At 43.7% G+C, this 13,369-nt stretch overlaps 1 protein-coding gene across 1 annotated transcript in view; it reads right to left on the bottom strand.

The window, feature by feature from the left end:
- Positions 1–13,369, bottom strand: part of eloal (elongin A, like) — a 42,270-nt gene that overhangs the window by 12,928 nt on the left and 15,973 nt on the right. Inside the window, exons 4-6 of the mRNA XM_078400001.1 lie at positions 10,739–11,654; positions 1,819–1,924; positions 443–595 (exon numbers count right to left, since the gene is read on the bottom strand). Coding sequence (XP_078256127.1) covers positions 443–595; positions 1,819–1,924; positions 10,739–11,654 — 1,175 coding nt within the window. The remainder of the gene's footprint in view (positions 1–442; positions 596–1,818; positions 1,925–10,738; positions 11,655–13,369) is intronic.

The following is a 13,369-nucleotide window of genomic DNA, read 5'->3' as shown; positions in this document are numbered from 1 at the left end:
TGCTTGGTGGCGCAGCTGGTATAGTTGCTGCCTCACTGCGCCGGAGGCCCGGGTTCAATCCTGACCTCGGGTGCTGTTTGTGTGGAGCTTGCACACTACCCCAGTGACTGTGTGGGTTTTCTCCGGGAGTTCTGGCTTCCTCCCACATCCCACATGCAGAATTGAAGGTTAATTGGCCTCTGTAAATTGTTTCTAGCGTCTTGGGAGTAGATGAGACAGTGGGATAACATAGAACCAGTGTGTAGAGGTTAGAATGGACTCTGTCGGCCAAAGGACTCATTTCCATGCTGTATCTCTAAACTACACAAAAAAAATTGATACATGTTGGCAAGAAAAGGGTTTAAAAATGTTTAAGAAATCACATATTATCCTATTCTTGGTATGTTTCCATTTTCATTTCTCAACTCTCCAAGTGAACAATTGCATCTTCCCAGTTACTTACAGTCAATGTTGTTCTGAAGGACTCGAATGCACTGTTCATACAGAGACATCATCTTCAACATGTTTGTTGTTTTACACCCCGAATATATTTGCATCTTACAGTTTAATCTCTGACCAGTAAATTCCACATTCTTGTCAGAAACATTGGCTATTGCTGCCGATAAAAAGAAGAAAATCATTTTCAAGAAGAAACCGCTGTGAAATAAACATTGGGAATTGTACGCTGTAGTAGCAGGAGTGAAACATTTACAAGGATGTTGCCAGGACTAGAGGGTCTGAGCTATTGGGAGAGGTTGAGTAGGCTGGGACTCTATTCCCTGGAGCGCAGGAGGATTATGGGTGATCTTACAGAGGTTTACAAAATCATGAGAAGAAAAGATCACGTAGATGCACAGAGTCTCTTGCCCAGACGAGGGGAATCGAGGACCAGAGGACATCGTTTTAAGGTGAAGGGGAAAAGATTTAATAGGAATCCGATACAGGGAGAGGATGGACAGACTTGTATTGTTTTCTCTGGAACACCAGAAGTTTCAGGTACATTTGATAGAAGCATGAGAGGCATAGATTTGGTCAGAATCTTTTTCTTAGGATTGCAAAATGAAATATTAGAGGACATAGCTTTAAGGCGAGAGGGACAAACTGTATAGGAGATGTGGGGGGAGGGGAAGGCTTTTAAAAAATTAAAGACAGAGGTTGGTGAGTATCTGGAACGTGCTGCCAGGGGTGGTAGTTGAGGCATAAGATAGTGGGATTTCAGGATGGGCACACAGATATGCAGGGAATGGAGGGATATGGGTTATGTGCAAGTAGTTAAGTGCTGCCTCACAGCGCCAGAGACCCGGGTTCGATCCTGACTACGGGTGCTGTCTGTACAGAGTTTGTACGTTCTCGCTGTGACCAAGTGGGTTTTCTTCGGGTACTCCAGTTTCCTTCCACACTCCAAAGACGTACAGGTTTGTAGGCTAATTGGCTTGGTATAATTGGAAATTGTCCTTGGTGTGTGTAGGATGGTGTTAGTGTGAGTGGATCGCTGGTTGGTGCAGTCTCGGTGGGCACGGATTCAGTGCTGGTCAATAAAATTAGTATAGATGGGTATTTGATGGCCGGTATGGATGTAATGGGCTGAATGGCCTGTTTCTGTGGTGTGCAATTCTATGATTATGACCAATGTCTGGTATTCACAGTGCAGGGAGATGAAATCCAGTGGCACTGACTTGTTCTGACACATCGATGAACACTAAGCTTTGGATAGCTGTGGAAGACATTTTCCACCATCATCATTGAAATTTGGTGATAATGCTGAAGACGTTCAATTTGTGGGAAAAAGGCTAAAGAGAAGAGGAAATTGATCTACTTAAATGCATATGATTTACTTACATTTCTTGACTGGTGATGTAGATAGAAAATCAAAAGGCATTTCTGTGATATCTGGAAGAAATTTAGGCAAAGGGATATCCAGCAAAGCATTGATATCAACTTTTATCTGCAAAAGTGAATAGAAAACAATAAAATTAACTATCACTATCAAAATACGTTATTCAAATAGAAAAGTGTGCAGATTGCCCATCTGAATGCAGAAACAAAGAACTGCAGGGGCTGGTTTATACCAAAGATAGACAAACACAAAGTACTGAAGTAACTCAGCGGGTCAGGCAGCATCTCTAGAGAAAAAGGATGGGTGATGTTTCAGGTAGGGATCCTTTTACAGTCTGAAGAAGGGTCCCAACCTGAAACATCACCCATCCTTTTTCTCCAAAAATTCCGCCTGACCCACTGAGTTACTCCAGCACCTTGTATCTATCATTGTCCATCAGACCCTACCTAAATTATAGATTCTGTAGCATTAGGTACCTGCTGCAATTTGTTGACCCGGGCTGCCAATGCCAAAAACATTTTTTGCTTTTTTAAAGATGTAATTGAACACTTAACTCAGTTGTGCAACTTCAGTGAGACTGAATTGCATACAGAAAACAATACAAGAAATTCAGGTTCATAAGTTCTAGGAGCAGAATTAGGCCATTCAGCCCATCAAGTCTACTTAGCTATCCAATCATGGCTTATCTATCTTTCCATCTCAATCCCATTCTCCTGCCTTCTCCCAATAATCCCCGACACTCTTCCTAATCAAGAATCTGTCAATCTCCGCCTAAAAAATATCCATTGACTTGGCCTCTACATCCATCTGTGGCAATGAATTCCACAGATTCACCACTCACTGAACAAATAAATTCCTCCTCATCTCCTTGCAAAAGGTAGGTTCTTTTATTCTAAGGCTATGGCTTCTGGTCCTAGACTCTCCCGCTAGTGGGAACATCCTCTCCACATCCACTCTATCCAGGCCTTTCACTATTCGGTAAGTTTCAATGAGGTCCCCCCTCATCCTTCTGAACTCCAGCGAGTACAGGCCCAGTGCCGTCAAACGCTCATCAAATGTTAACCCAATCATTCCTGGGATCATTCTTGTAAACCTCTGGACCCTCTTCAATGCCAGCACATCCTTCCTCAGATATGGGGCCCACGAAGCTATCAAGCAAAGCACAAGCAGAAGAGCAGAAAGCAAGTGTGCACTTTGCAATCCAGAATCCAATTTACATGATGTTGCAGTGCATTACTAACCAATTAGACAATAGACAATAGACAATAGACAATAGACAATAGGTGCAGGAGTAGGCCATTCAGCCCTTCGAGCCAGCACCGCCATTCAATGCGATCATGGCTGATCACTCTCAATCAGTACCCCGTTCCTGCCTTCTCCCCATACCCCCTCACTCCGCTATCCTTAAGAGCTCTATCCAGCTCTCTCTTGAAAGCATCCAACGAACTGGCCTCCACTGCCTTCTGAGGCAGAGAATTCCACACCTTCACCACCCTCTGACTGAAAAAGTTCTTCCTCATCTCCGTTCTAAATGGCCTACCCCTTATTCTCAAACTGTGGCCCCTTGTTCTGGACTCCCCCAACATTGGGAACATGTTATCTGCCTCTAATGTGTCCAATCCCCTAATTATCTTATATGTTTCAATAAGATCCCCCCTCATCCTTCTAAATTCCAGTGTATACAAGCCCAATCGCTCCAGCCTTTCAACATACGACAGTCCCGCCATTCCGGGAATTAACCTAGTGAACCTACGCTGCACGCCCTCCATAGCAAGAATATCCTTCCTCAAATTTGGAGACCAAAACTGCACACAGTACTCCAGGTGCGGTCTCACCAGGGCCCGGTACAACTGTAGAAGGACCTCTTTGCTCCTATACTCAACTCCTCTTGTTACGAAGGCCAACATTCCATTGGCTTTCTTCACTGCCTGCTGAACCTGCATGCTTCCTTTCATTGACTGATGCACTAGGACACCCAGATCTCGTTGAACTCCCCCTCCTCCTAACTTGACACCATTCAGATAATAATCTGCCTTTCTATTCTTACTTCCAAAGTGAATAACCTCACACTTACCTACATTAAACTGCATCTGCCATGTATCCGCCCACTCACACAACCTGTCCAAGTCACCCTGCAGCGTTATTGCATCTTCCTCACAATTCACACTACCCCCCAACTTAGTATCATCTGCAAATTTGCTAATGGTACTTTTAATCCCTTCGACAATAGACAATAGGCGCAGGAGTAGGCCATTCGGCCCTTCGAGCCAGCACCACTATTCAATGTGATCATGGCTGATCATTCTCAATCAGTACCCCGTTCCTGCCATCTCCCCATACCCCCTGACTCCGCTATCCTTAAGAGTTCTATCTAGCTCTCTTGAATGCATTCAGAGAATTGGCCTCCACTGCCTTCTGAGGCAGAGAATTCCACAGATTTACAACTCTCTGACTGAAAAGGTTTTTCCTCATCTCCGTTCTAAATGGCCTACCCCTTATTCTTAAACTGTGGCCCCCGGTTCTGGACTCCCCCAACATTGGGAACATGTTTCCTGTCTCTAACGTGTCCATCCCCTTAAGAATCTTATATGTTTCGATAAGATCCCCTCTCATCCGTCTAAATTCCAGTGTATACAAGCCTAGTCGCTCCAGTCGTTCAACATATGACAGGCCCGCCATTCCGGGAATTAACCTAGTAAACCTACGCTGCCTCAATAGCAAGAATATCCTTCCTCAAATTTGGAGACCAAAACTGCACACAGTACTCCAGGTGCGGTCTCACTAGGGCCCTGTACAACTGCAGAAGGACCTCTTTGCTCCTATACTCAACTCCTCTTTATAAGAAGGCCAACATTCCATTGGCTTTCTTCACTGCCTGCTGTACCTGCATGCTTCCTTTCAGTGACTGATGCACTAGGACACCCAGATCTCGTTGTACGTCCCTTTTCCTAACTTGACATCATTCAGATAATAATCTGCCTGCCTATTCTTACCAAAGTGGATAATCACAATTATCCACATTAAACTGCATCTGCCATGCATCCGCCCACTCACACAACCTGTCCAAGTCACCCTGCAACCTCATAGCATCTTCCTCACAGGTACACGAGGTGCACCACATCCACCGGCTCTCCCCTGTCAATTTTCCTAGTTACATCCTCAAAAAATGCCAGAAGATTAGTCAAGCATGATTTCCCCTTCATAAATCCATGCTGACTCGGAACGATCCTGTTACTGCTATCCAAATGCTCCGCAATTTCGTCTTTTATAATTGACTCCAGCATCTTCCCCACCACTGATGTCAGACTAACTGGTCTATAATTTCCCGTTTTCTCTCTCCCTCCTTTCTTAAAAAGTGGGACAATATTAGCTACCCTCCAATCCACAAGAACAGATCCTGAATCTATAGAACATTGGAAAATGATCACCAATGCGTCCACAATTTCTAGAGCCACCTCCTTAAGTACCCTGGGATGCAGACCATCAGGCCCTGGGGATTTATCAGCCTTCAGTCCCATCAGTCGACCCAACACCATTTCCTGCCTAATGTGAATTTTCTTCAGTTCCTCCGTCACCCTAGGATCTCTGGCCACTAGAACATCTGGGAGATTGTTTGTATCTTCCTTAGTGAAGACAGATCCAAAGTACCGGTTCAACTCGTCTGCCATTTCCTTGTTCCCCATAATAAATTCCCCTGCTTCTGTCTTCAAGGGACCCACATTTGCCTTGACTATTTTTTTCCTCTTTACATACCTAAAAAAGCTTTTACTATCCTCCTTTATATTATTGGCTAGCTTACCCTCATACCTCATCTTTTCTCCCCGTATTGCCTTTTTAGTTATCTTCTGTTGCTCTTTAAAAGAGTCCCAATCCTCTGGCTTCCCACTCTTCTTTGCTATGTTATACTTCTTCTTTTATTTTTATGCTGTCCTTGACTTCCCTTGTCAGCCACGGGTGCCTCTTACTCCCCTTAGAATCTTTCCTCCTCTTTGGGATAAATTGATCCTGCAACTTCTGCATTATTCCCAGGAATACCTGCCATTGCTGTTCCACCGTCTTCCCTGCTAGGGCCTCCTTCCAGTCAAATCTGGCCAGCTCCTGCCTCATGCCTCTGTAATCCCCTTTGCTATACTGTAATACCGACACTTCCGATTTTCCCTTCTCCCTCTCAATTTGTAGAGTAAAACTTATCATATTGTGATCACTGCCTCCTAATGGCTCTTTTACCTTGAGTTCCCTTGATCAGATCAGGTTCATTACACAACACCAAATCCAGAATTGCCTTCTCCCTGGCAGGCTCCAGTACAAGCTGTTCTAAGAATCCATCTCGGAGGCACTCCACAAACTCCCTTTCCTGGCGTCCATTACCAACCTGATTTTCCCAGTCTACCTGCATGTTGAAATCTCCCATAACCACCGTAGTATTACATTTGCAACATGCCAATTTTAGCTCTTGATTCAACGTGCACCCAATGTCGAGGCTATTGTTTGGGGGCCTGTAGATAACTCCCATTAGGGTCTTTTTACTCTTACAATTCCTCAGTTCTGTCCATACTGATTCTACATCTCCAGATTCAATGCCATCCCTTGCAAGGGAGTGAATATCATTCCTTACCAACAGAGCGACCCCACCCCCTCTGCCCACCTGTCTGTCTTTTCTATACATTGTGTACCCCTGAATATTCAGTTCCCAGCCCTGGTCCTCTTGTAGCCATGTCTCTGTAATTCCCACAACATCATACTTGCCCATGACTAACTGAGCCTCAAGCTCATCCACTTTATTTTTTATACTTTGCGCATTTAAATACAACATTTTAACTTCGGTATTCACCTCCCCTCTCACACCGGTCACAATTGGCCCTGACCTTACTCTCTTATCCCATCTAGAACTTCCCTTCCCATTTATTCGAGAGTCCTTTGCAATTTCTCCTGTATTCGCTTCCCCTTTAACTCCATCTTCATATTGCCAATTTGTCAACCCCTCTCACCCACTACTTAGTTTAAACCCACACGTGTAGCACTAGCAAACCTGCCTGCCAGAATGTTGGTGCCCCTGCTGTTAAGGTGTAACCCGTTCCCTTCGTACAGGTCACCCCTACCCCAGAAGAGATCCCAGTGATCTAGAAATCTAAATCCTTGCTCCCTGCACCAGCCCCTCAGCCATACATTCATAGCCCCGATCTCTCTGTTCCTGCCCTCACCAGCACGAGGTACAGGTAGCAGTCCAGAGATAACCACCCTCGACATCCTACTTCTCAGTCTTCTTCCTAACTCTCTAAACTCACGTTACAGTATCTCCTTCCTCTTCCTCCCGACGTCGTTCGTGCCCACGTGCAAAACTACTTAATCATTGTTCTGTACACCTATTTATTTCCCTACTCCACTAACTGTTTTACTGCATACATTCTTCTGCACACCACCAACTTTCCTCTATAGTTCTGTATTCTTAAGTTCTAGTGTCAATCTCACTTTTTCTGTATCGTTCTTTACTCTTTCAGTGATTTATATAAAATCTTAGCATCGATCCCCAACCCACCATTGCACAACATCGGTGATTTACATAAAATCTTAGCATCCATCCCCAATCCACCATTGCACAATAGTGATTTTAAATATCTGTCCCTCCACCATCTTACTCTTTGCTCCAAAAACATTTATGTAATTCTCCCAGTAGAATTCCCTTCCTAACCGGGTTATGAATGTCAATATATTGCCTTATCAAATGGCTTCTGTGTTTTTCAAGTATGCAACTTAAGGATCTCGACTCGAAACGTCACCTATTCCTTTTCTCCAGAGATGCTGCCTGACCCGCCGAGTTATTCCAGCATTTCATGTCTAATTTTGGTTTAAACCAGCATCTGCAAATCCTTCCTAAACATCTGTTTTGGAGATTCAGCATGGAAACAGGACCTTCGGCCCACCGAGTCCGCACCGCCCAGCGATCCACGCACATTAACCCGATCCTACACACACACTAAGGACAATTTACACTTACTGTATATCAAGCCAATTAACCTATATACCTGTACGTCTTTGGAGTGTGGGAGGAAACTGAAGATCTCGGAGAAAACCCACGCAGGTCACGGGGAGAACGTACAAACTCCGTAGAGACAACACCCATAGTCGGGATCGAACCCGGGTCTTTGGCGCTGCAAGTGCTGTAAGGCAGCCACTGTGCAGCCACCAATGCTGAGAACTATATTCTGCAATCTATCTTCCCACTTCAACACCAGCAGATCCTTCCTCAGATATGCGGCTCAAATCTGCTCACAATACTCCAAATACAGTCTGACCAGTGTCTTACTGTACCAGGATTACATCCGTTTTTTTTTAATATGCTAGTCCTCTCAAAATAAATGCTAGCATTGCTAGCCTTTCTTAATACTGATGCAAATTAACTCTTTGGCAATCCTGTACCACCACTCCCTTTGCACCTCCCAGTTCTGAATTCTCTCCCCAGTCTGTTGTATTTTGCCTTATCAAATGGCTTCTGTGTTTTCTCCAGAGATGCTGCCTATTCCTTTTCTCCAGAGATGCTGCCTGACCCGCTGAGTTATTCCAGCATTTCATGTCTAATTCTCAGTGACCCCTAGAGCTATGCCAGTGGGAGATTCGTCTCCTGTTAGGGTTTCCCATGCTGGACAGGTCGAAGGGTAGAGACGAGACGAAGAGCGATCCACTGGTCCTCCAGGTTGGGGGTTGAGCACAGGGCTAACAACCCCGCCTCGTAAAATGAACGTGTTACGGAAACAACAACTGAAGGAATCAACACTACTGAATTGACCTGGGGTAGTGTCTAGAAACTAGCCCAGAACAGACAGTAGTGGAGAACCTTCGTTGTTGTCCTACATGCCAGGAGGCATAATGGGTAGTAAGTAAGTAAGTAATGTCTAATTTCAGTTTAAACCAGCATCTGCAGATCCTTCCTAAACATTTGTTGCATTTTGCCTCTATTGCAGTCTCTTAAACCGTATTTTGATTACTTCAAAGTTCCAGTAACGCAGTCAAACCACCTTTAAATCTATGTTGCCTATCTATTAACACAAATATCATTAGGTGTTCAGAGATTTCCATTAAAGATAAACCCAGCCAGCTTGCTTGTATTTCAAAGATTACTGTCTAACTACAGTGGTATCTGCCACTTCTGCATTTGGCAAATGTTGCAGCTATTTTTCTTTTCTTTAATAAATTGATGCCCTGCACTGAGCCTGAACATGGGTGATTGTTACATCAAACACTTGTGCTGTCACTTACTCCACCCATCAACCCCCAGGCACCTGTATCCACCCATCACTCCCCAGGCTTTGCCCCACCACCGCCACCTCTCTGCCAGCATTCTCCCTCCTACCACATCAGTCTGACAAAGGTCCCGACCCAAACCCTCATCTGTCCATTTCCCTCCACAGATGCTGCCCGATCTGCTGAGTTCTTCCAGCTTTTTTGTGCCTCTTTTAACAGCGAGTAGTAATCAAGTCTCATCTCTTAAAATACCATTTAGGATTTTTTTTTAACGTTTCATTTTGTAATTGATTTACTACTTAAGTGTCACATAGGAATTACTAATCATCCATCCTGAAAAAGGCCTTGGTTTCGTTTAGTTCAGAGATACAGCACGGAAACAGGGAGAGGGAGGGACTGAGAGAGAGAGAGAGGACATGAAAGGGTTAGAGTTCGAGTTCATACTTGAAGTTAAAGAAATCATTATTCATACCACTGGGCTGTAAGCTTCCCAAGTGAAATATGAGATGCTGTTCCTCCAATTTGTATTTGGCCTCACACTGACAATGGAGAAGGCCCAGGACAGAAATAACTTTTTTTTGTCTATCTTTGGTGTAGAGCTGCTGCCTCACAGGAACTGAGATCTAGTTCGATCCTGACCTCGGGTGCTGTCTATGTGGAGTTTGCATGTTCTTCCGGGAACCACATGGGTTTCCTCCAGGTGCTCTGGTTTCCAACGCACATCCAAAGACATGCAGGTTTGTAGGTTAATTGACCTCTTAAAAAAATTAATTTCCTTGAGAATGTAGTTTGTGGATATGAAAGTGGGATAACATAGCACTAGTGTAAATGGGTGAACGATGGGCAGTGTGGGCTCAGTGGGCCGAAGGGCCTGTTTCCATGCTGTATCTGTAACCTAAACGGTGAAGTTTGAAGGCATGCATTTCCACTGGAATGCCCATATTTTCAAAGGCTTCCCAGTTGAAATTCCCAATTTCACTCAATAGATTGTAACTAGGTCCCAATGTGTCCCCATATACCTAACATTCAAAGCGTCACACGGCTGATTCTTGTCATTTACCACTACCTCCCTACACTTAGCCATCATCACCTGGTTAAAATTATTCTTGTTTTCAATAGCTTCCTACCTCACCACTCCAATCAAGTCACGGTGTCAACCCCACACACAAAGTGCTGGAGTAACTCAGCAGGTCAGGCAGTGTCTCTGGAGAACATGGAGAGATGACCTTTCGGGTCGGGACCCTTCTTCAGAAGCTCAGGATCTGAGTAAGGGTCCTGAACCGAAACATCGCCAATCCACGTTCTCCAGAGATGTTGCCTGACCCGCTGAGTTACTCCAGCACTTTGCGCCCTTTTATATGCAAGATTGTTAAATACTTTAAAAATATGATGTTTAGCATTCCAAATATGAAAGGTTCACAAGTGCCCTTATTTTTTACTCTTCTATGGCCTTCCCCTTCTTTAATGTCATCTTTAAGTTCTACCATTATGTTCACTGTTACAGTCACCAACCTTGAGGTTGCTTCCTGTAGTAGCAAAATGGAGAGGCCAAGAGGCGTGTGTGTTTGAAGTAACAGGCGATTACACACCAACTCCGTATGGCCTTTCCATTTTGTTCCTAAACTTCCATTCTGCTTAATGCTAAAAGCTCTTACAATTTCTGTATCCTTTCGATTCATATACCTTTTTATTTGCTTGTTCAGTCCAAATGTCATCTTCACATTGATGTCTTTTAGTTGCATTTCCCTTGCTTTTGCTTTCCTTCCTATGAGGTGGTGGACATACATTATTCTCCTTCAAAGTTGGAGAGATCCATTTACCCTTTTCCAAAATGGCCATTTTTTTATTCTGGTGGGGTCTGCGTGCTTTGTTACTTGGTTCCTCGTAGTTCAGATATGACTCAAATGACATTACCGGTTTTTCAAACTCATCATTTCCATTGTCTGATAATTCTTCCATTTTACACCCTTTAATGCTCTCTTTAAGTCCATGTGAGTCGGCCTGTGGTTTGTTTGATCCAAGACTTCCTTCCTCCTTTTCAGAACATTTCTCTCGCTTGCCAGCCAAATTGCCACGTTTTGTGGTATCCGCAGATTTGTTTTTCTTCTTTTCACCATTCTTACGAGTACTCTTTCCCGAATGAGATCCTCCCTTAGAGTCATTGTGGGACGTCGGAGAGATTCCCAGCAAAGATCCCCTTTTATCCTGGTCTTTCATGATTCCATCATTACCAGCTGGCTTTTTATCTTTTGTTCGAGAGGTACTTTTGTCCTTGTGGGATTTTGCACATTTGACAAATCGCTGTTCTGGCGAAGAATTGCTCATTGCACAATGACTATATTCTTTCTTTTCTTTTAGTGATGATTTGGACTCATTGGTCTTTAACTGAATTGGATTGTCAACGGAAAGTTGCTGATCAGTCGTAACCCCACGTAGTTTTTTTGGGCTTTCTTCCTCATTTAAGAGCCTTGCACATTTATTCCCGTGCAGGGCCTCTGCACGACCGAACAGCCTGGTTGACTTGCTTGCCTTTTCCCTTCCAGCCGCCTTCTCACTGTGCTCACAATGTTTATCCCCTTTCTTTTTACTCTGTTCCTCGCTGTTCCACAAATTGTGGTTTTCACCATTCCAATGAAAGGCACAATTGAAAAAAAAAAAAAAAAAAAATTAAAAAAGAAAAGCTCAATAAATAATCGATGAGTGATGACTATGCAAAATATTTTGAACACATACACAAAAACATTTAAAGACAATTTTGAAATTGAAAAGTCTTTAGTTGCATCGTTCATCGCATTACTAATATCAATGGTTACTCCTCCTCATGTCGAGAATTATTTCACTGACAGTTTGTTCACAGTGCACTTACGCCATTTCTCACAGCCTCGGCAAGGCCACCAGCATAATCAAGGACCAGTCTAACTCCGGTCACTACATCTTCTCCCCTCTCCCACAAGACAGGTTTGAAATGCACACCTCCAGATTCAGGGACAGTTTCTTCCCAGCTGTTATCAGGCAACTGAATCTTCCTCCCATCAGCTGGAGTACAGTCCTGACCTCCCATCTACCTCACTGGAGAACCTTGTAACTATCTTCAGTCGGACTTTATTCATTGTTATATCTTGCACTAGGTGTGGTACCTTTATCTGTGCACTGTAGAGATTGTATTCATGTATAATTGTTCCTTTCACTGGATAGCATGCAAACAAAAGCTTTTTCCTGTACCTCAGTACAGGTGATAATGATAAACAAAACTTTTGCCTAATGTCAGACTAAGGCAACAGCTCCCCAGTTAAGTTGATGCACGCCCTTGGCAGTGTAATGAGATAACTAAAAATGATTTAACCTCTAAATTTAAATCTCATCTCTTTTCTGACAGCAGTTCGAATAACGAATTTCTTTTTAAATGGAATCACACCAATGTCTGATTAAATCAAATGTAAAATAAAATGTCAAAAATTTATGTCTTTTTGATGGATTTAGAAAAAAACAAACCCAATCTGGCACTTAGTTTAATTTAGAGATACAGCACGGAAACAGGCCCTTCCGCCCACCGAGGCCATGCCAACCAGCGATCACCCCATACACTAACACTATCCTACACACTAGGGCCAATTTACAATTTTTACCAAGCCTATTAACCTACAAACATGCACAACTTTGGAGTGTGGGAGGAAACCGGAGCAGCCGGAGAAAATGCACGCAGGTCATATGGAGAACATACAAACTCTGTACAGACAACACCCATAGTCAGGATCGAACCTGGGTCTCTGATGCTGTGCCACCGTACCACACCAGAATGGCACGGAGATAATTCGTGCTAAAATCAACACCTGATCGCAGCCTGGCAGAGCTTCATTTTGATGTGAGAGCACACAGACAATGAGACGTGACTAGATTACACTTAACACAGCCTTGATTCATCCTCAGGCACGGGGACACCAGATTGTTTCCAAATTTCCTTTGTATTTTCTAACCTGAAAATCATGTTCATTAGACATAAGGGTAAAATTAGGCCATTCAGCCCATTGAGTCTATGCCGCTATTCAATTATGGCCAATCAACCTTTCCCTCTCAACCCCATTATCCTGCCTTCTCCCCATAACCACTGACACCCTTACTAATCAAGAATCTGTCAATCTCTGCTTTTAAAATATCCATTGACGTCCTCCACAGCCTTCTGTAGCAACGGATTCCACAGATTAACCACCTTCTGACTAAATATAAATTGTACGCTTAGATCTCTTTGGGCTGAAGAACTGAGATGCAACACCTGTCCCTATACCTCCCCCTTCGACTCCATCCAAGGACCCAAAC

This window comes from Rhinoraja longicauda, chromosome 5 (assembly GCF_053455715.1).
Source record: "Rhinoraja longicauda isolate Sanriku21f chromosome 5, sRhiLon1.1, whole genome shotgun sequence".
Taxonomy (NCBI): Eukaryota; Metazoa; Chordata; class Chondrichthyes; order Rajiformes; family Arhynchobatidae; genus Rhinoraja; species Rhinoraja longicauda.
The sequence above is the reverse complement of the archived record's forward strand: the minus strand, read 5'-3'. Positions and strand labels throughout refer to the sequence as shown.